Raw genomic sequence first — 26161 nt, forward strand, 5'->3', positions numbered from 1 at the left:
ATTTCTAAAGTTCGTATATATTATACCTAATGATGGCTCGATACTCAAAATGAAAATTATAGGTACAGTCAAGATATTAATTATCGAAACGGACAAAGTGCCAAAAATATGTATACACGACCTTTTTGCCTATACATTAAAGTAGTGTGTACATATTTTCGGCGCTTTGTCTGTGTCTATATTTAATAACTTGACTGTACGTAAAACGACATTAAACTGAGCTTCTAAACTTAATGCTACTTCCTCACGCTACAGTGATTATCTCAAAGTTAGCTCTTATACATATAAAACTAACTCTCTCATCCCGTCAAACTAACTGAGGTAAGTATATCATAACTTTAATTATTAAGAAAATAGACAACCACTTTCACGCAGTCCCCATTTTCTTCTGAATATTGACATTATGGAAATAATTTTAAACGATGTATAATAACCGTATCTACGCCCTTTCGTTTGGTTTTTCTATTTTTATGAATAAATGAGTTAAGAACGAAAAGGAATGCAAACATATTTAGAAACTGAATCGAAAACAGCCAAACGAACGGGATGATATTCAGAGAGGAAAATGGAGACTACGTTTGTGTGGAGAAACGGTCGACCACTTTCCTCTTATATAGAGTTATTCTTATATCAAAGAATTCCAGGAGCTTTATACTTTTTTAATTCAATTTAATTTTCAAAGAAAACAAGCCTGTTCGTGGGCGATAAAAGGCTGTTTCTATTAGCACCCATAATGAGAGTATTAAATGAAAAAGTCATTAATTTCGGCCCTAGAGACAAAAGTAGCTCGTCCCTTTGGTACCATTACCAGTAATTCATCCATTATCCGACAAAAGAGTTAAATTGAGCTGTGGATAGTTAAAATGGTAGTAATAATGAATAATTACTGGCTTTTATGACTATATTTCACCTACGTTTTGGGTATAGTGTAATTATTAATTAGGGCGTTTATAAATAGAAAAAATACCTTTTACTATTTTATTAGAATTTGTACATTCTAAATTATATGTGTTATTTAAAAACTTTTTAACCTGCTATGAGTATTTCGATAAAGCTGTCACCATTATTCAAATTTGCGGCTTTGACAAAACGTATTTTGTATGAACACTAAAAACGCATCACACATTTTGTACGGAAAAGAAATAGACCCCAAGCCAGGAACAGATTTCTATAACCAATCGCCTACCGGGCGAAAACTCGTATACTGGTAAACGGCTATGTATGATGAACCCTTGTGGACGTCAGCTGCCGCTTCGTTTGATGGGTTGAGGAATGGCAGCCGCCGAAACCCTTAAAAAACATTGTCATCGCGTCCCGTTTGATACTTTGTCAGATGCTATTGTTAATTCAAAAAATCGTCAGCCGGTCATATCGCGGTGGTACGAGTAAGAACGTTAGCTGGTCGCATGAACATGTAAAAAATAAGCGCTTTATCTTTTATGATAGCAATAACAAATCATGAAACTCTGCATGTAGCATTTCATCAGATGAAACGCCATGCATAAACGGATTACGCAATTTACACATTACGCATACTTTGCGGACATAAACGGGTAAGGCGCGTATTTTTTACATGTTCATTTTGCAGCTGTCGGTCTTTCCACCGTGATACAACCGGCTGACGGTTTTTTTTTTTAATGAAAAGAGCATCTAACCACTCACTTGCGTCATATTTGTCAGTGACCTCTATTATAATAATAAAATAAGGACCTCTATTATTATAATAAAACAAGTGACAGCTGGTAACTACAGTTACCAAAAGCAATTGAGTGGCTAAACTATCTTCTGACAAAGTATCAGCCCATCAGACAAAATATGCTACTGGCCCGCGGTCTAAAAGAGTCTTTTTCTTTTAGGTAGTATGAATATTTACTCTGGATTGTGAGTCTGAGAGATACAATAACTAAAATAAAAAAGTGAAAGGTATTTATGGAAGCGGCCTGTTAATAATGGATGCATTACTGGTATTAAATTTAATTTTAATGATTTTATTAACATGATTGACTTCCATGCTCACGCAACCGATGTCTATTGGATTACTGTATACATTAAGTTCGTTTATGATGATATATTTTTGATGTAACATACAATATACCAAAACTTATCGGGTGAATTGGAGTATTTTGATGAATATTTTCACGCTCGGGTTACCTTGAAATTAGAAATAAAACAAAATCCCATTTTTAAAGGAAGTTTAAAATTATTTAGAAGTCCACAATTCTACTTCTATGTATCGGAAATATAAAATATTAGTTCCCTGTAGGTACCCTGAAATGGTATTTGCTACTAACTGTTATTAAAATTTAATCCTTATGGGCTTGTAATTTTTATCACAAAATTGATACTCGTATTTCTACGGATTTCCTTCTGAAACGACAAAAACTTACCTATGTCCATATTGTCCATAATACAGTGAGGATGTATCATTTGCCCTTTACATTGTATCTTTGAAAAATCTTTCACTTTCTGTCTGAAACCTTATACTTACAGACCCGCGAGTAAGTACTAAGTACCAAGTTTGATTATAATTCCTAATCCCTAAATTAAACCGAGCGTAGGAATAGTTCATTAAAAACAATCACAACCTACCCCTTTTTAAGTTCTCATGTGACGTGTCGGGCTCTAATCACTTTCAGTTCGCCGGCACATCACCCAAGCTGGCCGTGAAGGACAACCACAAACCGTTATTCACCGAGTGCCTCACCTACCGACCCACCGTTCAAGAGGAGCAGCCGCAAGGGACCTATGTTTTTACGGTAAGATACCACCAATAATCTAAATTAGGTTGCCCAAGCTGTAAGCTCAAAAGTAGAAGCTTCAAGGGACTTATGTTTTTACGATATGATACCGATGGCATTAACGGTCGACATGTTGGTGATGGACAAACTAACCGCTGTTCCCGAATGCCTCACATACCAACCCACCGTTCAGGAGGAGCAGCCTCAAGGGACCTATGTTTTTACGGTAAGTTAGTGGTACCGTTAACTGATCAAAATCAGGTTATCTAATCTACCAGTAAGGAGAAACATGATCCGCTCTACACCGAATGCACCTCCCGATTAATCATTTAGAAGGAGGAGCCACAAGGGACCTGCGTGTTTTACTATGCTGGCCATAATTACCGACATCAGGTCTTAAGCTTAAGTACAAACTGCTATTTAGCAGGCGCCTCATCTAGCGTCTCAACGTTCAAGAGGCGCTGCAAGGGTGTAAGTATGGCGTCAGGTTACCTTAGCTGGCGAAGGACAGTCACAAGCCGCTATTCTTACCGTACAGTAGCGGCCGCAAGGGACCTATATTTTACGGTATATTATAATTGATACATCTGTAATCGAAGAGTGAGCAAAACTGACTTCTTAATTATGGCATTACTGTGCCAGAGAACCGATAAAGCGCACGTCTTTTCGCCAGTGATACTCAAATAAAACTGCCGATTTCCTAAGTATCAACTGTAGTTGTCCAATTTTTAACATTTTTTTTCGGCGTAAAGTTTATAATAAATAATAAATGAATCGCTTTTCGTGATCATAAATTATTAATGGGTTCGGTGACAACATTTTATACTTAACAACTTTGAAACACGTGAAAATGAAAATGCTCGATACTCGTGCCGCTGTAATTAAATTAGGCCCCTTAAAGTCTGTAACCTTTACTGGAATTATAATTATAGTACGCAATGTGGGAGCAACATAATATCCATAAAAAATTAGATAGACAAAAGGTAAATTTTAGTCCTGGGGCGTTGATTATTATTAAGGCCAGGTATGTATGTATGTATAATCGGCGTTATTCGCCCACTTCTGCGAAAATATAATAATTTAATGGATGAATTTCATTAAGTTCTCACGTTCCTGTAAAAGAAAAATGAATTACTGCGAACTGTTACAAGCTATATGTTCTTGTGAACAGTGCCAATATAATTTTACATTAAAATTAGACATTTCAATTGCATTAGACGGATCAAAGACAAAATATCGCAACGTGGGCAATACGATTCTCTATGGTAGACCAGGGGATTTGCAGGAAGAGAAGGGCGGACGCTATGACCCATTTAACAAAATCTCTTCTTATACATTATTAATTTGACGGACTGATTGCAGGTGCACGCCGAAGACCGGGATCCCCCGGAGATGGGGGGTACTGTCACGTACAAGTTCGTGTCCACTCCTGGCGAGAAGGAGCGGTTCCACGTCGACCCTGAGACTGGCAGAATCACTACAGCTGATGTCAGTATATTTTAGTTATACTAAGCCAATTACATAATATACATTTGAGCTTCTGCGATTTATAAAAACTGGTATTTGTATGGTAACAGTTTAGAGAAAATTACATTCTATGTAATATTATTTTTCTTGTTGGAACATTCTATTTTCAGCTACTTTTACTTATGTAGATAAAATTAATTTATATTCACGTTTGAAACTTTTTTCTCTTCGATCTATTTTAATGAAATTCTTTCGCTAAAAATTTTAATATGCTTTTTTGTTAAATGTATTCAAGGGCAGAGGTAGGTGAAATGTCTATTTTTTTATCATGTTGGATTCTTTTAAATGTTTAACAATTTCTAAATGGCGCAGGTTTTCGATCGAGATGAACCGTCCAGAGAAAAAGAAGCATATATCACTGTGCGAGCTAGTGACAATGGCCAACCACAGTTGGATGATGCTTGTACCATCAAAATAGTCATCGAAGATATCAATGACAACCAGCCAGTATTCGACAAAGTTGTAAGTATTACTCTTAAAAATGTTGAACTATGCTATAAACTTTTAGGCTAAGATCTAATGCTAAAATCTTATTTTACTGTTTGCCATTCATTTGATGCAGCATTGTGCAGACAAGGATCCATTATGCCCATTTGGAAGTGTAAAGTTCATTTCATTCATAAAGATGCTAGCACGCTAATACAGGCATTTTTAAAGTTTATAGGTCTGACACTGTAGGAATGGATTTAACTAAACATTTCTTCAAAATCTTACAGTGATTATTTCATGTGACTAACCAGATATTTGTTAGCCCCGAACAGTTGCCCAGACTGTACTAACACTTGCCTGTTTTCCAAAGGTCTTCCGTGGAGATGTCTGGAAGGTTTGTCCAAATGAACAGAAATTACTGAGAGCGAGAGTTCCAAGCACAAACTGTTAATCTTTTACACTTGATTCTTGTACTATCATTTGTTACCATCACTCATAGATTTAGTAAACTAATCTAATAGACTATTGAAATTACCTATGACTTTCCTATGTTGGTTTGGTAACATATGACCTGTGAAATGGATTTGAAAATTATCTTTTCTACTTGCATGTGGCTGCATGTTGATTTAGGACCATAAGCCGCTCAAGGCGATTTTGGTAATCATTTTGTGTTTAGTGTGTTTAATTAAATACACTTTCTTTGCACATTTGTAGTTGGTGTGTTTTCTTTAGCTAGGCTGCTCTTTCCCCCTAGGCGCATTTTATCACACTGCACGATTATTATTATTTTGGATAAAAGAAACTTTCTCTAAGCTTCGGGCATGCTTCGCGTAGAACATGTCTAAGTGAAAAGTACCTTACACTGTGTGGACAATTGCACAGTTTGAACGTAGTTAAGTTTTATTCCGATTAAGAGAATTTCTAGAAACAAAAACTCGTTATTTTGGATTGGTTCGCGAGTTGTAATGTATTAGTGTGGATCAGATGTTAACATGTTTTGTTTATGTACAGTCCTATTCGGAATCCGTGCCTCAAGACCTGCCGAGCGGGCGCGAGGTGATGAGGATATCAGCGACAGACATCGACGACGGGAACAACTCCATCGTCCACTACAGTCTCGACACCAACTCGCCGGACCAAGCTTATTTCTATATAGACCCCGACAATGGAGTCATATTCTTAAATAAAACTATTGATGTAAGTATCGTTAATTTTATCCGACAGAAATAAAACGAAATTAGCTGCAAAATAGAACGGACACATTATGAATGGAATTCATTCATAAAATGGTCATAAACTTTTGCATCTAGTTGTACAAGATATTATATCACTCATTAGCATGTTTATATATGCTACTCATATATGCTAATGAATTATAAGTTGGGGTCTTAAAACTTGTCACTAGAAAGGATTTGAAAGCCTGATTTGTCCCCTTTTTTATTTTCACAAAGGAGGAATTCCTTATTTGTGAGCAATAAAAGTCATAGGGACCTAAATACGAACGGTATTCAAGTTAGACCAAGCTATGCTGTGAGCGATTTTGATAGCCCAGACCGCACGTATTATTTAAACATCATAATTTCATAGAATTTGGACATTTAAAATAACACTTGCTTAGTCTGGGCTATCAGAATCGCTGACAACTTAAATTGGTCTTATTCTATCTACACTGCGGCATATATGTCGCCGATATCTTAAGCATTTTTAAAAATCCAAATTGATGTTCAATTTTTGCTGAACAAACTTAAGCTTTCATACCAGGCGTGCTTAGTGTCCCTCTAAAGGTGTATTCATTAATATTAACGAATTTTTAATTCAATGAAGCTCTGTCGCGAGGCGTTTTAGAATAAGGTTACATTTTGAAACCTGCTTTAAGCATAATACCTTTTTTGATCGAAAATCTTATTTTTCACTTCGAAAAACGAAAATCCATCTGATACACTCGTCATTTAAGAAAATAAATCTACATCTCTAACGCGAAAATAAATATTCAATTTCAAGCTGAGACACCGGCAATAATTCAAAACTTGTCCCAACAGAAAGTGCCTGGCTACAAATTCAAGTTGAGCGCAATAGTGAAGGACATGGGCGACCCGCCGCAGCAGAGCTCCATAACTTTGGACATCCAAGTGGTGGAGTCTAACAAGAAAAGTCCTTCCTTCATAGAAGTTCCAGATGGGCCGATAAGATTAAAAGAAAATTATGCGGATTTCAATGCGCATATAGCTACAGTTAGAGCAGTGTAAGTATTTTATTGTAGTTTTATTAGTATTGGTGGTTTTTGTTCAAGTTATTGCGTATTAGATGAATTTCTTGCGTTAATTATAAAATTACATGGGTAAAATAACACTTAAAAATTTAAGGTGGTTTACATATACAACAATGATTAATTGATTATAAACTGGAATAATTGAATACAAATTTTCAAAGTTACGTTATTTGATTATCCATGAATTATCAATGCCTGAACACGCGTAAAATAAATTTATATTTAAAAGATTTAGGCTACTTATAGGAAGGGTGGCGAATAGGGGAATTTTCGGTAATACTCGAGCGTGGCAGTTTAAGATATGAGAGATACCTTAGACCTAATAGAACAACCTTGTAAAGTATTTAGCTCTATATGTAGTGACGCGCGCCTAGAATAGACGATCAGATTAGTAAAAAAAAATCGATAGTCTGAAATACTCGAGCGCGTCAGATTAAGATATTGGGGGTTGATTTTAGTGTTTTAAGACTAAATTTAACTAATCTGACGATAAGTCCTTGACGCCGCCGAGTTATAGGGTCGCGAACTTGTAAAAAAAAACGTTAATCCGGCATTCTCGAGCGCGTTTTTTTATTTTTTCATTTTGAAGAATATAATCTAAAACTTACTAAAAATACAAAATCTGCCGGTTTCCGCATGACCGGAAGTGTGGAGGAGCCATTTCATCTTCCGAAAAACGCGTTGCGGCAAATAAGTCGCGAACGATACATTTTACAAAAAAAAAGTTTAAATAAACAAAAAAGATAATTTTATTTCCACAAAAAAGGTCTCTTTACATTTTTGTCCAAAGTTAAAACTTTTTGACTTGAAGCATCATAAAAACTCAAACTCCGGTTTTTAGAGTATATCTCGAAAACTGAGGGTGTTAAAATGTTATGTGACTTTTATTATATCTCAATTTTTTTTTTTCTAAAGCTCCTCGACAATTTTCGTGGACTCGGAAAAAGTTACGCGTATCTGTATACAAAAGTATTATTAACATGTACAGTTTCATGTATGTATATTATTCAATAGCCTGTTGATCCTCAAATTGTTTTTTGGACGTACCGTACGTTGGTTGCATCTATCGCTTCATTGTCATTCTTAAAATCCCCGTTTCATCAAGGAGAAAGAAAGGAAAAAAAAGAAACCAAAAAACCTTTTTCGGTCAGATTATGAGAACCCACCAACATTTTTGTCAGATTAAGAAAATATGCTTTCAGGATACCGAGATAAACCTCCCCTATGAAAATCTGACGCGCTCGAGTATTTCAAAAAAACTTTTTTTTTTGCATTTTCAAAAATTCATCGTAACTTATCGTCACGCCGAAATCGTCAGTTTTTTTAAAGGGAGCTTCCTTGGGGCCTACTTAACACCCCTTCCGAAAATCTGACGCGCTAGAGTAATTTTTTTTTTTTGCATTTTTGACTACTTTATATTCCTACCCCCACCACGCAAACGGGCAGATTAGTATACCGTTGTTATCAGAGGCACTTGGGGCATACGTAGTATGAATATCTGACGCGCTCGAGAATGCCCAAATAACTGTTTTTTTTTAACATTTTTGAAAAACCGTACACGCCAAACCCACCGCTAAAATGGTTTTTACCACACGAACTTTTCTTTTCGAAATTATTTTATCTTTCGATTTTGATAGGTCTCGACGGCGCCGTTGAATTACGCCATTTAGCTACCTCGCCTCCCTAACTATTATGTGCCCGTGCGCGATTTAAATTTAACCCTTGCGGACTCAAGTGAACTTGCATAAGGGTTTTATACGGAATCAAATTAATCTTTAGACATTATGCTCTTACTTTATACACCCCTTCAACTCAAGTCTCATAGACGATTATTAGACATTTACCATTTATAGCTTCCTAAGGCACAGCCATAACAATACAGTTGATTTTGTTTTGATTTATAATTCAAAGAAACAAAACAAATGCAGCTCTGTTCCAATTGAACATGATTTAAATTTCATCGAACTTAATAAATACCTACTATAGGTAGGACCGTGAGTCGTAGGAGGATAGACGGAGCACCCACTAATGGACTGATGTAAACCAGATGTCGCGCTCTCCGCCCTGAATACAAACACCTTAATTGTATTGTGGCGACCCTGAACACGGTTTTGAATAACCTCCATATTTCGCCCTCCCAATTATAAGCGTCCTTTGTCAATTATAATGACTAGGGATGTTAGTGCACGTGTTTCTAGTTGTGAATTTGTTGAAGGATGTAATTTTGTTGGTTAAGACGCAGGCGCAGATGGCTGCTGAAATAGGGTGTAAATTATCTAATTATATTTAATCTGAATTTAATAATTTTTGTTGTGATTTAAGATGGGAAAAGTTTTTGACAGTTAACTTTTTTCTACTGTAAATTCAAATAATATTTTGAGATTGATACATGAACTTTACATTTTTACTCATCAGTTTTTACACAAAGCATTTATTATTAATTTTACAATCGTGGGTTTTTTTTATAAATAGTATACTTTCAAACGATGGGTGTCCATTCAAGTAATTACAAATTTTGTTTGCAGTTCAAATATTCCCGAAGAGAAGAAACTTCTGTTCGAACTTGTGATGGGTCAGACTGAACAGACAAACAAATGGCACACGTTTGTATTAGAGTCTGAAGCCGACACAGCTTATATTAAGCTGGGGAACCATTTAGACTTCGAAAAAATTACAGATTACACTTTAACAGTGAGAGTACAGGTAAATATTTATTTATGTAACCTATTATGCTAGATAATTTGAATCAGTCAAATAACAATATTGTGTCTTAAGTTGAAAGATGGAACCGATGAATTAGATAACATAATTATATAAATAATTTTGCTTTGTTTCTTTTCAGAATAATTATAACTTAGCGGCAGAAACTATCATACAGATAGAAGTCGAAGACGTAAACGATAACATTCCTATATTTAGTGAAGTTAGATCAGGGAGTGTTCTAGAAAACGAACCTCCAGGCACACCCGTCATGCAAGTCAGAGCTTTTGACGCTGACGGAACTTCAGCAAACAATCAAGTGACATACGAACTTGCTGATCCCTCAGACCCTTTCTCCATTGACAGTATCACTGGCAACATCACCACACTTAAGGAATTTGATAGAGAAGAACAGACATACTACAATATCAAGATTATTGCCACAGACAATTCTGAATCTGCTCTGATTCCTGGGAAACACAATTCTGGCCAACAAGTGTTTAGGATAGAGATAGCTGATAAAAACGACAATCCACCTCACTTTACACAGGATACTTATATTGCGGAGTCGATAGCGGAAAACGCTAATATTAACGTGTTGGTGACACAAGTTGCGACGGTAGACAAAGATTCAGGTGAGTTTAGACAGTATCGTCACATAGCATCTACAAATTCCCTTGATAAGTTTTGACCTGTTTAGTTCGGACAAAGTATTAACTTACTCTTTTTACTTTCAGCTTCGAATGTCTCCTTTAGCATCGTCGCCGGCAACACCTACGACGCTTTTGTGATCAGCCCCATCACAGGCGAAATAAGAGTGAACAACAAACTCGACTACGAAAACATTACCAGCTACAGTCTGGATGTCCGAGCTTTCGACGGCCTGTATGAAGACTACGCTAAAGTTATTATCAATATCGAAAACTTGAACGACAACCCGCCTATATTCGTAGCGAATTATTCGAAGACCATTGAAGAAGAGAAGTTATATGAAGGATGTATGGTTAAGGTCAGTAATAAAATTTGTAAATCGTTGAAATAAATGTAATATAGTAAAAATAGTCATATTAATTATTTAATATTTATTCAACAGGTTGAAGCATATGATCCAGATATCAAAGACCGTAACGCTCCGCAAAACATCCATTATTCTTTAGTAAAACACGAACAAAAGGAATTTCTTAAAATCGACGATGATGGATGCCTTCGACTGACGAAGCCTTTGGACCGGGACCCTCCTACCGGGTATTCAACCTGGCAGGTCCTCATAGTGGCCGCTGATCAAGGTGGCAAACTCGGTTCAGACAGCTTGAGATCGACCACCGAAGTCATTTTGCAGTTGACGGACATCAACGACAACGCACCCTTCCTGACTAATGTAAGTACAAACAATAATTTAGTTACTCATAATCAAAAATATTTATAATAACAGGATAAAAGAAATATCCGTTATTAATCCGACGAAAGAACGAAACTAATTGATTCATCAATATCGGCATTCAATCCGCTTTACCTCTTATTCACCAAAGAACATGAAAGTTCACTCGTTCAACCCGCTTTATAGACCATTTTAAAAGAATTGCTATCAATAAATTTCAATGGAGCCATCAGCGCTGAACCCTCTTGCGGAAGGATTTTAGTGCGTGTACATTTAGCCAGGTTTACGAGAGTACTGTAAAAAATAATAGGTAATGAGCTATTCCTTAGCGTTGAATTGGTACTAGTCCTTGCAGTTCCACTAAGAATTCGCATTTTATGCTTTTCGATTGAAGATCTTAAACAAAAGAAGTTAAGATTGCAGTTCGTTTGGGGATTTTGGTCGGTATTTAGGTCACGTTTGTTCAACAGTCACCCGGCTTACCTTTACTATAAGACAAAAGGGACAAAAAGTCGACCTCAAGTCATCGTACACCGCTCCCAGCGCTTTCAAATTCTCGGGTTTCACGATTAAGAGCGATTGTGCCAGCGTTGTTGGGGCCTGTCAATTTTTTATGCAAATTTACCCGTCGATAGGGATTTGGTTTCACGCTTCCGTAAGGTCGACTTAAGGGTATTTGGACGCTTAACTTCATCCGGGGATAAAGAAGGAAAATAATGGCAAGTCTGTCAATAGTCCGTTTTCCTTTTTCCCTAGAGGTTGTTATGGTTTTCGGACAAACTTTTAAGCGTCCGAACCTTCTTCACTTCTCAATTTGAAATCAAGAATTTAAAAAATACGAAATTTTATTACGAAATTGAAATTACGAGATTTAATTTTCGGTTACTAAAATGCGCATTGAGTCCAAAGCGAACATACTTGTCTTTGTTAAAATGTCGTATGTGTGTATGTTTTTGAAGGCCTGTAGATTATTTTGTGGGACACTATCTCCTAAACTGAATAGTCGATTAGGAGCGTTATCTGGTTCACGCGCTAACGAAGCCGAATCAGTGTAGTTTCGCGTGTCCCCTAATATCCGGATTTGGGGCTAAATTTTAAGCAACGTGTTATGCTACTTCGAAATGATTTATAGACCATAATTCGCAATAGTTTTCGGAATAGACTTGTAGGCGGAACGTTCGGCTTGTGAAACACGTTGCTTCTCGTGATATTGCAGTTCTTACACTGTTGAAGCTCGGGATACAAAAGCTCAAAAGACATTTTAAAAAGGTTTTTTAATAAGAAAACCGGTTAAGACCTTTGAAAAAACAAGTTTATGATTATTTACTGAATTTTATGGTTTAAGTCTAAAATATGTAAATAGTCTTGACCTAGTCATAACACGATTACAAGTCTAGACATTCTTACCATTAGTTGCGGTCAGAATCATGAAATATTAACGTAACCCAAATTCGAGTTTAATATTTATGAGCGTTGAATAAAAATATATTCTAACTGAAAGGTATACCTGTCGGTGTGGTCGATATTCAAGTTTTTTAATATTCAATATTTAACGACCGCTGTGGCCTAGTCGATAGTGGCCCTGCCTATGAAGCCTCCTTGAGCTTACTGTGGGGCTTAGTCAATGTGTAAAGGTGTCCTATAATATTTGTTTATTGAACATTATGTATTTTAAGGACGGTTTCGTAAATATAGATCGTAAAATAAGGGAGTACGATAGGGAATTTAAAGCGTCATTTGTTATATTTTTTAGATGGATTCGTAACAGTCTGGTTTTAATTGGCGACCGGTTTGGCCTAGTGGATAGCGACCCTGCCTACGAAGCTGATGGTCCCGGGTTCAAATCCTGGTAAGGGCATTTATTCGTGTGATGAGCATGGATATTTGTTCCTGAGTCATGGGTGTTTTCTATGTATTTAAGTATTTATATATTATATATATCGTTGTCTAAGTACCCTCAACACAAGCCTTATTGAGCTTACTGTGGGACTTAGTCAATTTGTGTAATAACGTCCTATAATATTTATTTATTTATTTATGTAATTTACTTATAAATCTTGTTATAAAAGCTGTTTTATTATTTCCGTTCCCACCCTGCCGACGCAAGTCACTATTATTGGTGACACGATATAGTATCATAATTTAACGTCATGTCTGTGTGTCTGTCCGTCGGTAAATCCCTGTGACGAGGGTAGGAAAATGGAAAATTTGGTGTTGACACACTATATATTGCATTTGGCGTTAAAATATGTTATTGACATGTTCGCTTGATATTGTTTTGAATTACTAAACTTCGAATAACGAACGCGTTTTCGAACTAAAGTTTTTTTATATAATTTATATCTATCATAATTGCATCCAAATGAAGCGTTTAATTCTGACATAGGCAACTATCAGAGCTAAACCTACCTATTTTGAAAGGAAACTAATTTTGGGAAATGTGTTTGTCCTTTCGTCGCAGAGGTAGTTCGGAATTCTAACATCAACTCACTCTACTACTACAGCGTTAATAGATATCTATATATAGCTATGCATGTCTCTTACCCGTTTCCAGATCAAAATAGGCTCTAATAAACTCGATAATAAAGCTTAATTTGCATGAACACGTCTCAAATACGCGAAAAGACGTCTTATAAAGCAATGAAACACGAAAATTTACGAAAATCACTTTCAATATCAATTGAACTCGTGCTGTCTAGGCGGTATCCTCAGAGTAGATTTATGTGTACAGAGTAGTCCATCTTCAAGTCACAAGAAACAGCCACGCCGCCCAAAAGCGACCAACATACAAATCGATGTTACGCTCTCATTTCAAAACATGCTGAAATATCATACAAACTTTGCTAAAAATTGTAATACTTACAAATAAATTAGAGCGGAAGTTTTATAATGATGTACCTAAATCTTCCAAACATAAGACATGCTACGGGCCTAGCGCAAAATACAATTCATGGTGTAAGTAATGGGAGACTAATTAGAACGTATACTTTGACATCAAAATATTAATTGTAAGTTATCATTCGCGTGTGCATTTCGCTCGTAATTGTCTGTACATGTATTTGCGCGAGTGAGACGCACGGGGAATGAGAACTGATTTACATAATTTAGTTATAATTTTGGTGTCAAATGTAAGTTTAAATTGGCCTCAGCGTAGAGCTACCCTGGAGTATATGGAGGATCTGTCGTTTCGTCCAAGAATTGAACCGTCGAACGTGGATACCGAAATGTTGTGGAAGGAGAATACTGTCCCTGTCTCTTTACTGTGATATTTCGATATCGCAAGAACAAATCATCGGCGATACTGACGTGATTTGCCTACGTAATGTTAAAGCGAGTATTCCGGGAAATGGAGGTTTGATAACGAACAATATTCATACCGCTGTGGTAGCAAATATCAATTGTTAGGCAACAAGATGAATTCTAGGAAAATTTAATATTGTAGGTAATGTCAAGGGCTATGGAAATCCTGACCACCTGTACATTTTCACTTATAGGTTTTTCAATAAGTAGCCTACTTTCGATACTAGGACTAGCTATTCCCATAAACTATGCGCAGTTAATTATTGCCGATTTTCGTTTTCTAATTAAACATACGCAATTGCTTAATAAAATGTCAATATTGCCATTATATCGAGACATTAAATTTGACGTTTCCTGCACTAATGCAGTCGGCAGCATTACTGTAACAATATTGCAGCGCGACATTACTGCCAAAAATTTTAAAATTGATGTTACTGCCTGGATTATTGACATTTCAATGTCGTAGTTACCTTTATATCGACAAAAAACCAATCGAAAAGTAAACATGATAATGACAGATGCAACGAAAAGTGACGTGACAGTAGGGGGAGGAAACTAGAGCGTTCGGGCTTTCTCGGCTCCGTTCGGCTCAGCATTGCTCCGAGCAATTACATATAAGCGTTGGCACAACTTGACGTTCCTTTGCGTGCACAACCACAGATGAGATACAACCACACATGAATTTTGATAACCCTAAATAGCCGAAAGAGATAGTTCCATAGATTAGAAAGGGTCTTCCTACAAATCTTTTGTAGAAAGTTTCCTTTCTGTAGGTACGGTAGTACTATTACTTATTCTATGGTAATAGTTTCTATATATTATTTAAGTATCGTAGTTGGCTAGGCCCCCTCAATTTGAACATTTCACGTATCTCCCTCTGAAGATACGTATTAGTAAAGTATACGTACAGTTTTGGATCGTATATCTCTTGTCCTCCCACTGATATTATAATTTCCATACAAAGTGCTCGACTGTTTACTGGTGTACATTTTGACCGGATTACTTATATGTACCTATCAGTGTCATGATGGTATCAGCTAGGGTTAACTAATAGGCTGGTTGAATTACGCTGCTGTGGTAGGAGATGTATGAGTTTTGGGTTAAATCGAATTAGATGAGAAATATGAGAATTTCCCGTTTTGCTAGCGATCTAGTGATGAAGCGCTGTCAGCCTAGTTAGTTAGTGCTTCTGGGTATTTTTAGCAAATCGACAACCATTGTGACTATTTTGCGTAAAACGTAGTAGCGCTACGAACCACCCCAGCTCCTCCACGAAGACTAACAAAGTTTTCAGGATTCTGCCTCTCTTAGTATGCACGGAGTCCCTAGGTATTTGCTCCTGTATCCTTCTACCAGTCTGCAGTCTAGGAGAATGTGTTTTGTTGTTTCTTCTTCATCAGCCTAGAAGTAAGATCTTGCGACTTTCAACGCGGAAGTCGCGGGTTCAAACACCGGCTCGTACCAATGAGTTTTTCGTAACTTATGTACGAAATAACATTTAATATTTACCAGTCGCTTTTCGGTGAAGGAAAATATCGCGAGGAACCTGGACTAATCCCAATAAGGTCCCGTTTACCCTTTTGGGTTGGAAGGTCAGATGGCAGTCGCTTTCGTAACAACTAGTATTTACGCCAATTCTGGGGATTAGTTGTCAAGCGGACCCCAGGCTCCCATTAGCCGTGGTAAAACGCCGGATAAACGCGAGGAAGATGATGGTAGCGATGATTAGACTGTTTCGTATGTGTGGATCATTTTGTCAGTTCTTTAAACTCATGTCCATATAATGATAAAGATCCTGACCCAATTTTGAATCATCTTATTGTATTTTTTCGAGACCGATTTTTTTGTTCGATACAGCACAAACGAGGAAACTCAGGATTTTTGACCACCACATACGCATGAAAAGTTAATTTTGACAGCAGAAATATCTTATATATTTAACTTATATATCTTTAACAAGTAAGTAGATATTCGTCCGCGTGAAAGCCAGCACTTTCAAAAAGTATTATTTGTGGAGTTCTACATTTCTATATATAAAACTTAATTTTTTTATTGGTTGTGCGTTGTTTTATATTTCTAGATGATATCTCTTTGCTAATGGTCTTTATCTAAATACAAACAACAGGTTTATACCTACATGTGTGTGGTGAAATTAGGAAGTTATTCGTAATGTTGAAACTGGTGCACGTAAGGCCACTAGGGTGTAATTTTACTTACCTATAGTTAGTTTAATAGGTTCGTACTCAGGGGTACCATAGTATCATGTTTACTTAATAGCAGGTCCAGGAAGTTGCAATTGTAACTAACACACCACGTGTATCTTTCGGATGAAATTACCCCCATATAAATAGGTTCATAATAATAATTAAAATAGTGCTTTATAATTATCTAGTGACTAACATAATTTGAAGGTTAATCTTAATTGTTATCTTTCCTTCCTACGCAAATTAGCCCACAAGTCGGGCTTCACCCTTCACAATATTGCAAAATAATTTAAAATAGAATTTTAGCTTATACCTACAAGAATCTTGCCAAATAATACTAGTTTTACTCATTCTTATACAAAAGATAAAATGTATATAATTCATGCAGCCAACATCTTAATATTACATTGTTTAAGTCAACTTGCACCTTATTCCAACCGTACTAAAGCGAAAACTGCATACATATTTAAAGACACACTACGCAAAGGAAGGCTCATAAAAACCTTTTTACCAGATTATGATACCCAACATGCCACTAGCGACCATTTCAGCAAAATGGCGTTACATAAATTTAGACGAAGGGTAGAACTAGAGCACTACGGTATTCCCGTTAGCTCTGATTTCCCTGTTGAACATAATTTCCATTTTATCAAAAATCGTCTTGGGAATTACCCAGTTGTCACCTTATTCCGCCAATACACCTAATATAGATACTAATAATATAAAAGATGTGTCACTTTCAGGAAATTAAATTCTCGAACTATTATTTATTTTGTCCCACGGTATCGCAAGCACAGATCTACAATGTACAAGATTGACTGTCAAATATCAAAAGTGTGACCAAAATCAGAATGATTTGAAGTATTGAAGTCAGAAATAATATGTGATAAAGATATAAGCACTCATCGTATCCCTTGATTACAGCTTTTCGTTTTTCCAGTACGCTAACCTTAAGTTTTGGTTCGTTCAAGCGGCCGCTGTGAGGCATAAAAGTGGTTACGTTTTTTCTCTTTCACACACATGAAATGTTAATATACATGATGGCTTCCCTTTTGCACACCTCATTATTTATGTGTAAACGTCATAATAGGTCTGTGGTCGTAAGTGACATTCGAAAACTTATCGCATTAAATTCCAAGATCTGGTTTTAAATGACAATTGTGGTTGACATTCGATTTAAATTTCTGACAGTGATTTTGGTATTTTTTTTTTACAAACTGGTAGTGCAAGAATAATAACGACAATAAAAGCCAAGAAAATACAATGTATCCACTGAAAATCGTAGCGCCTTTTTCCCTTTACACGGGGTCGGCTTTCCCAATCATGCGACGCCATTTATTCCTTTTTTGGGTGTCTTGTTCGTGGTGTCGGTATCCCAACACCTTCATGTCCTTTCGGACATTCGTCATCCAAGTTGTTTGGGGTTACACTTCCCCTCGTTTTCTTCGTCTGGTTTTCTCATTGTGTGGCCGTACTATCTTAGTCTAGTGTAGTTTACGAGTACAAAAGCAAATACCTACCTAGAACATAGCTTCGGCTAAAGTCGCAAATCTCGTAACTCCTCTAGAGTAGTTAGGAGGTTTGCAACTTTAGGTATTATTGACCAAAGTAGCAAATCCCTAATGTCCTGTAACGGACTTACGAGGTTTGCGACTTTAGCCGCCATCGACAATAGGTATTTATCTTATCTCTATTTTCTGTTCTAGACTCAAGCATGATGTAAGTAGTTAGCTGATTTCAATAATCGTTATTTCCCAAAGTTAAATTTAACATTTTCAGTGTCAAGCGCCCCATTTCCAATACAAAAACACAGTTAGCGTGTTCCTGGCAGTGAATGTGTAAAGTTTAAGAATGGTGTATCTATTGTAATATATGAATAATCTGCGCCAATGTGTTTTCGATTTCTTATTTGGAGGCATCTTCAGCCGGACCCTGATATGGGAAGGGTAGCTTAATTTCCATTCCCGCACCCTAAATGGAATACATTTAAATGGAACATGGAAATAACTTCAGTATAAAGAAAACATACATGTTTCCTTTCTTTTTTAATAAATGTTTGTTCAACCGAATACAGCGATGATGGCACTGAAATGTTGTTTACGTTTTGTCGGTTCTGTCTGATTACACATTTATAAGAGAGTTTTTTTACCTAAAATATTTATAGAAATACTGTGTAGGCTAAATACAGGGTGTTTATTTAGGCACCGGCAATAATTTACGGGATGAATATATAGGTCATATTGATCAACTTTTACTATGGGGCAAATCCTGAAATCGTGAAAAAAATAATGCTCTCCCATAGAAAATGTCTAGGTCAGACTGCCAAAATGTATGAAACAGCCAATTTTTTGTCGCGAATTCAGGGTTTGGTCCTATTTCAAAAACTAAATATACTGCCAGTGCATGACAAAATTCAATATGCAATGTGGCAATCCAAGAGTACGGAATATAAATCTGACCCACGATCTGAGAAACTCATCGCGCCGGACTTACGAGGCACCCAAAGCAAATAACTATTATGGTAAACTAACGAGAAGTTATATAACACCTAGAACATTTAATACTATATTTCCGGAATCCCTTTTATTGACAATCTGCTCTAAATTGGTCAATCTCATTATCCCTACTCTCACGTATTTAACAGTATAAACGTTTTTCCACTTCTAAATATTTTCCATTCTATAACGGCAAGAAAACTATAGAAACGGCAAGAAAATCATCTATGGGAGCCCCCTTAAATATTTATTTTATTCTGTTTTTTAGTATTTGTTATTATAGCGGCAACAGAAATACATCATCTGTGAAAATTTCAACTATCTTAACTATCACGGTTCATGAGATACAGCCTGGTGACAGACGGACAGACAAACAGACGGTCAGCGGAGTCTTAGTAATAGGGTCCCGTTTTACCCTTTGGGTACGGGGCTCTAAAAACCATAAATTTTGAGCAAAGTAAAATTTCTACATAAATACTATAATATGTTTAATTATACCTTATGACTATTAGTACACTAAATGTATGCATATATAAATAAACACGGATAAATACATATACTCGTACATACAATTACACGTGCGTTCATTTCATTTCATTTATTCAGTCACAATTTACATTGTATATGAATATAAATTGAATTAAAACTTAGTATGCAACTGTAACAATTATTTACAAGACTTAATATTTACAAATATGGGTTAAGGGTTACCTACCGACTAAATCCTTCTACGCCTGCCTCAGCAGGTGGTTATAAAGCAAACGCGGTTATATTACAAGTAGGGATCAAAATATAGGAACAAGCTCAAAAGCGAGTAATAAACGATTTTGCCTGTATATTTCACTTTTGACCTCGGCCGCGATGTATCAGATTTGTTTCGTTTGATTTCTCGTTTAAATTGCGAGGGATAAAAGAGATCGGCGATTTAGCCAATTGATGAATGGGTCGAGTATAGGTACATACCCTTACTATATGCCCGTATTCACTATTGACTGAAATTGAAACTCAGTGGGTAAAAAATACCCAAAAATAAAAAGAGTTAAAGCTAAGTTGGCAGCGATTTGGATAGCCCAGACGGTGCAAGTGTTATTTTAAACGTCAAACTTTTATGAGATAATAACGTTTAAAAAACACTGCACCATTTGGGCTATCAAAATCGCTGCCAACTTAGCTTGGTCTAACTCTAAGGTTGTACGTTGTAATAATTCGAATATACTACAATCATAAAATCGACAATAATAATAAGTACCGACCGGAGGTCATGTTTCCCGGAAAAATCTTAACACCGCGATCTAGGATTTTTCACGCACGGTACAGCGCCATCTAGTGGGTAATTTGACAACTGAAATTAACTCCTTGCAAATAAAACTAGGAAATACAGAGGTTGGACACAGTGCATCTTGCTCGTACGCGGGCTAGCGTAAATGGTATCTCGCAGTAAATGGAACAAGAGCTCGGATGCATCGGTTTCTATTAAAAGCATTATTGAGGTTTCTGTTGAAAGCGGATTGAAATTAAACCGATTTTATATTCGTATATTTGTGTGTTATTGAGGTCCATTAACTGGTATTTTTCTTTTAATCGTTATAACCTAAGTTACATAATATAATCTAAGTTACATAATATATATTTATGTTTGGGACTAGTTTTCGTTGCAATAAATTGTAATTCAAAGAAATTAGACCAACTAGAAGTTGTACATATAAAACCTCCAGTTTATGTATTTGAAGCATGTCATTTAAAACTGAGAGCGTAATTTGTATAGGAGCAGCTTATTGGTGGCGTGTGACATTTTACTTAATTATTTCTGCCATTTCAGACGGAGCCCGTAATCTGGTACGAGAACGAACCGCCAGGCGAGGTGGTCACTCTGACGGCGAAAGACTACGATTCTAAAGAGAACGGTCCCCCGTTCACCTTCGCACTGAATGATTCCGCTTCGTCATTGGATATTCGGTCCAAATTCCAGATCCAAGGTGAGTTTCGGCGTCCATACTGATAACTGACAGTTAAACTTATTACAAAAAGGAAGCTTGTCATCTGGTACGAGAAACCGTCTGTCGAGGTAGTCACCCTGACGGCGAAAGATTATGACTCTAAGGAAATTGGTCCCCCGTTCACCTTCGCACTGAATAACTCCGCCTCTGCGTTGGATATTCGGTCCAAATTCCAGATCCAAGGTGAGTTTCGGCGTCCATACTGATAACTTACAGTTAAACTTAGGTATTACAAAAAGGAAGCTTGTCATCTGGTACGAGAAACCGTCTGTCGAGGTGGTCACTGACCTTCGTTCTGGATTGGACTTCGTTGCCGTTGGATATACGTACGCTTGAAATTCCAGATCCAAGGTGAGTTTAAGACATCACCGTGAAAATTGACTGTTAAAACACTCTAATTGCAAAGAAATCAAGCTTACCGATGCTCAATTTAACATGTTGCTGTAGTTACTACACAGATTTGGTAGGTAGGAACGGTAATGCCACACATCTTTCAATTTCAAGAAGCTATGTCATATATGACTTGTCGATAAGGTTGATTTTAAATTGAAGCTTTATGGATATAGCGCCTTATTGACAAGCACCCTTTTGATTGAAAACGGCACATAGTGATGTTCTTTTTTCAAAAGTTATAAATACTTCAATAAATATCATGAACCTTGATTTAGAACTTGAGGGTAATTTATCACATTTACCAAATAACAGGAAACTATTTACGATTTTTGCGTCTTATAATCCATGTCCACAAAAGTGTTTTTCAACAAACACAAAAATTTTATCTCTCCACGCTTACAAAAATCACATTGCACATATAAAACTCAACCAGTAATGTCTAAAAGTTTCTAGAGAAACCTTATAAATTTGTATGGCTCCACACGCTCCCAATATATTCTCCGAAGCTCGAATCTCGAATCAGTGTAAATAAACATATCTTTTCATTCATGTAACCGAACACGATCGGAGGGCAACGGGGCACGGATAGTGCAACGGTCAGACGCTAGCCATCAAAAACATCTACACGTGCACCTCCTTATTCCAAGGAAATAAGGTTGCAAAACGTATATATATTTTTGAGAGGCAAGCGTCCCCCGAGGCGCGCGAGACTCGTGAAAGATTTATATATAAACTGGAACAACAATCATTTTTGAAAGAAAACGTCGTCGTTTTACTGCTGGATTTTACTGAAAAATGTGATTATTAATCGACTATGTCATTCAAAAGGACATTTTATTTAGACAGGTGACTTTTTTATACAGTCAGCTGCCATCGAATGCCGTTCCATTTGGCACTCGCTGAGTTGATAATATATATTTTTATTTATTTATTCGTAAACACACAAACAGTCAATAGACATACATAAAAAAGAACTTAGTGAGAATAAAGTCTCACGAAATGGTTTATCTCTTTTAAAATTAAATAATCCTGCTCTTTTGGGATGATTATCCTTACCTAAGTAACCTAGATCCAGTAATCCTTGGCCTATTATGTACAGAAATGTTCAAACATGAAATATCAACTTCCGTACAAACACTAAATAACTCTTCTACAAAATTTCTTTAGTTAGTTGTACGAACGTACCTACTTTTTTCTTACTTCAAAGTTAGCTAGTCATGACAGAATTTAACACACGTAATAATAATGTGCAAAAATGTCTAAAATTACTACGAAAGACTGTTTTAAATAAAACTTGATCTCCTCAAAGTTATTCCTTATTTGAAAGTGTAGAAAGCAATGTGCATTCAACGTATCAACCCGCGGGAACTGCAGCGTATGAATTTTAATACAGTAACAACGTTCTCTGGATTTTACCCGCAATTTGGTATGTAGGTTTTCCACATTAAAACAACTTGGGAAGATTGAATTAGAACTATTTAAATTGTAATAAATTTTAGTTTGAATTAGTTTACTAGGAAAATACTGACTTTTGAGTTCATATAACGTATTTATCTTGACCATTGGCATACTGTTCACCACTCATTGTCGTTGGTATGAGAATTTGGGACAGTTAACACATTGAGTACCGGGAACCTGCTCGGCGGGTTCTCTGTTCGTAGTCGCTTTCCTATACAAAGCGGGAAAACGCTGGGATCGACTACGAGCGTAGCGCTACAAAAACGTTGGTAGCGAATGTGTTAAGAGTCCGCAGCAAGCTCGGCCGAATTCATCCTCCCTGACAAACTGGAGTTTCGTTCTCATTTTAAAACTACGCGTAGCATTATAATAAACCTCTGCACATACAATGACATGAGGTATATCTATGCCCGTAATTTGTTTATACCGGGTGTGGCCTGTAACAGGAGCAAAAAAATAAATTGTAGGCTGTAGGTACTCCTCAAACTGACCAACATTTGTTGAGCAAATTATCAAAATAAGTTTTATTATGATTTTTAGAACACTTTAAAGTTTATTCTAAGACGCGATGTTTAAATTATTTAATATGGTAAACCTCCTCAAAACTACAGTTAAATTTATTGCTCGTATTACAGACCACACCCGGTATAGCTTATAAAACAAACGAAATCGATCGAAAACAAGTTTTCTATAAGAAAATTATATTCGCTGTATTTTTTTTACTATGGTATCTAAAACTACATAAACAAATGACAAGCATAGCTATACCTTATCCTATTGTAAGTACAAGGTTTCAGTGCAATCTAGCTGGTCTTTTTAAAATGAGAGTGTTTGTATGGAGAACCCAGCTTGCTGCGGACTAATATAAATTACAAGCCAGCTCTCAAAACTCGACCTTTACAAGTCAGGATTCTAACCCAGACCTCCAATGACTCCAGACAGCTGGACCCCTGCGCCACCGTAACTTTTTTCACTACTCGTACTTTTTTTTTTAATCGGCCTAGAGCATGTCGAGCCATGCTCAGTATAGGGTTTCGTAGTTACCATTCTGTCAGAACAGGCCAAGCGGGGGCTATTATTAAATATTATATATATTACAAGCGTAAGCGACTAAGGGAGTACCTTATTCGAAGCGTTTTGTACGTGTTTTTACTGAGAAGTTTAGGGGGGCACATTTTTTTTTCTTTCGGTGCGATTATTTCTGTAAATATTAACTTTATCAAAAATGGTTTAAGAGACCCGATTTCGTTTTAAAAGACCTATCCAACGACAACCTGGGATCAAAGCAAAAAATAAAAATAAAAAAAACATTGTATACTTTAAAAAAAAGATTTTTTGCGTTTATTCTACCATTCTGTCGCCATGTATGATTAATGTACTCATGCCAAATTTGCAGCTTTCTAGTGCTAACGATCACGGAGCAAAGCTGCGGACAGACGGACATGGCGAAACTATAAGGGTTTCTAAAGTGACTACGAAACGAAACCCTAAAAAAAGATGTAATGCCATTACTAAGCGAGTTAAAAACCCGGCAAAGTACGCTCGGAGACTCTTTCGCCGGCTCATTGAACCCAGTTTTAAAGAGAACTCCCTAAAATCGAGTTCCGATGAATAAGTCTAGTTAAAATGCAATAAATGCCGCTCGGCCTAGCTCTAACTTTATTTGCGAAGTGCCGATCCAATTTTAGTCGCTTCAGGGTTAGCAGGCTTCTGGATTTCTGCTGAAGTAGGTATCAAACATTTTTTAGTAGTAGTAAGTAGGCTTTCGTAGTTAAAAATGAAATTGGGACTCTTCATTAATGTCCTTTTTTTAGACACATTATTGAAATGACTGTTTAAAAATATAATATATGTGACATTTTGTTAAGTTTTTTTTTTCATAAAATGATGATGTAATAAACTACCCTGTGTATTCGGGTAATTTCGAAAATTGGGTAATCCCGAAAATCTTTTAAAAATCAGCCATATTCCGTTGTAATTAAAATTAAATTAAATATCATTTATTTTCAGGCAACTAAGGCCCATAGATACATACCTTACTGAATAACATATCTACATAAAATAATAAAATCTAAAAATTCTATTTTGAGACGCAGTTTCTGTTGCGTCAACTGTTCCGGTGCGGGATTCGGCAGATTCCCTCCAAACTGCCGAAATATCACACAAGTCCGCGTTCGCGATGGTTTCCAACAGCGGCCGCGCTACGCGCACCACTAGAATCCCTTTTCAAACTTATCCGCCACTTTTTTTGTGATTTTTCTTTTCTGAATAATCCGAATACACCATACAGAATATTTTCTTACTTGGTAACATATATTGGTAGATAAAGTTATCTACTTTTTCGAAACGTAAAGCGATTCGACTGTATTGATTGCGACTTCATACGACATCATAATATTTCAATAGCTACCAAAAATCGTTCTAAGGCTAATAATATGTGAACGTAACATAAGCCAAATTGTATTTTGATTTAACAGTAGGTGAATGTGAAATAGATAATTTATTTGATCATAATCAGCGATGGCAGCATGGCTCCATTTTTATCATTTGTCACTATGCCCGTCACTTTCGCGCTTACATACTTGTTAGAACGTGACAGGCATGGTGACAAATATAAAGAGCCGACCACCATAGCCCTACAGATCCATAGACATAAAGTATCAGTAATTTTATCACAACATCTCTAATATGTATCAAAGAGTCAGCCCTAGTGTCCCCCATTCGGGGGCTGGCGTGTTAATCAAGAAAACTGTCACTCGTCTACGGAAATTGCCCCTGGCGAACGATGTAAAAATATTGTTCCATATTTAAATTGGAACCTTTTAAAAACCGTTTCGGGTTGATTGGCAGTTATGGCATTTGATTGGAAATGTTGTTTGTTAATGGTAGAGAGGGTTTTCTAATAGTATATGAGAATAGATTGATGAGCATGAATATAGCTATCAGGGAATACCCTTTATGAGAGGTTGGTTAGGTTCTCTCGGTAAGCGGTGCAAATAGGCTAAGCTACACCTGAATAAAATCGGGTAAGATTTGGTACGGTGGATTGAATTTCTCCCAAGGTGGTAAATAGATAAAATAAATAAATATTGGCCTAGCCCCACTAAGCAAAGCTTGTACTATGGGTACTAGGCAACGCCGATATACATACTTATACAGATAAATGCATGCTTAGATACATAGAAAACATCCATAACCCAGGACCAATATAATATTCATGATATATACCCAAATAAATGGCTTTTCCGGGATTTGAACCCGGGATCTCCTGTC

The 26161-nt window shown here is 36.5% G+C and overlaps 1 protein-coding gene across 3 annotated transcripts in view; it reads left to right on the forward strand.

Annotated features, from left to right (window-relative positions):
- Nucleotides 1-26161, forward strand: part of LOC133531939 (DE-cadherin) — a 384560-nt gene that overhangs the window by 305701 nt on the left and 52698 nt on the right. The window contains exons 3-12 of one of the 3 annotated variants that reach the window (XM_061870377.1): nt 2637-2756; nt 4101-4226; nt 4578-4727; nt 5706-5891; nt 6734-6936; nt 9489-9666; nt 9806-10298; nt 10401-10672; nt 10757-11041; nt 20860-21016. In XM_061870377.1, the coding sequence (XP_061726361.1) occupies nt 2637-2756; nt 4101-4226; nt 4578-4727; nt 5706-5891; nt 6734-6936; nt 9489-9666; nt 9806-10298; nt 10401-10672; nt 10757-11041; nt 20860-21016 (2170 nt within the window). Of the gene's footprint in view, nt 1-2636; nt 2965-4100; nt 4227-4577; nt 4728-5070; nt 5089-5705; nt 5892-6733; nt 6937-9488; nt 9667-9805; nt 10299-10400; nt 10673-10756; nt 11042-20859; nt 21017-26161 lie in introns of those variants that run through there. The other 2 variants (XM_061870384.1, XM_061870393.1) reach the window with 2 other exon arrangements.

The sequence above is a fragment of the Cydia pomonella genome, chromosome 2 (genome assembly GCF_033807575.1).
Source record: "Cydia pomonella isolate Wapato2018A chromosome 2, ilCydPomo1, whole genome shotgun sequence".
Lineage (NCBI taxonomy): Eukaryota > Metazoa > Arthropoda > Insecta > Lepidoptera > Tortricidae > Cydia > Cydia pomonella.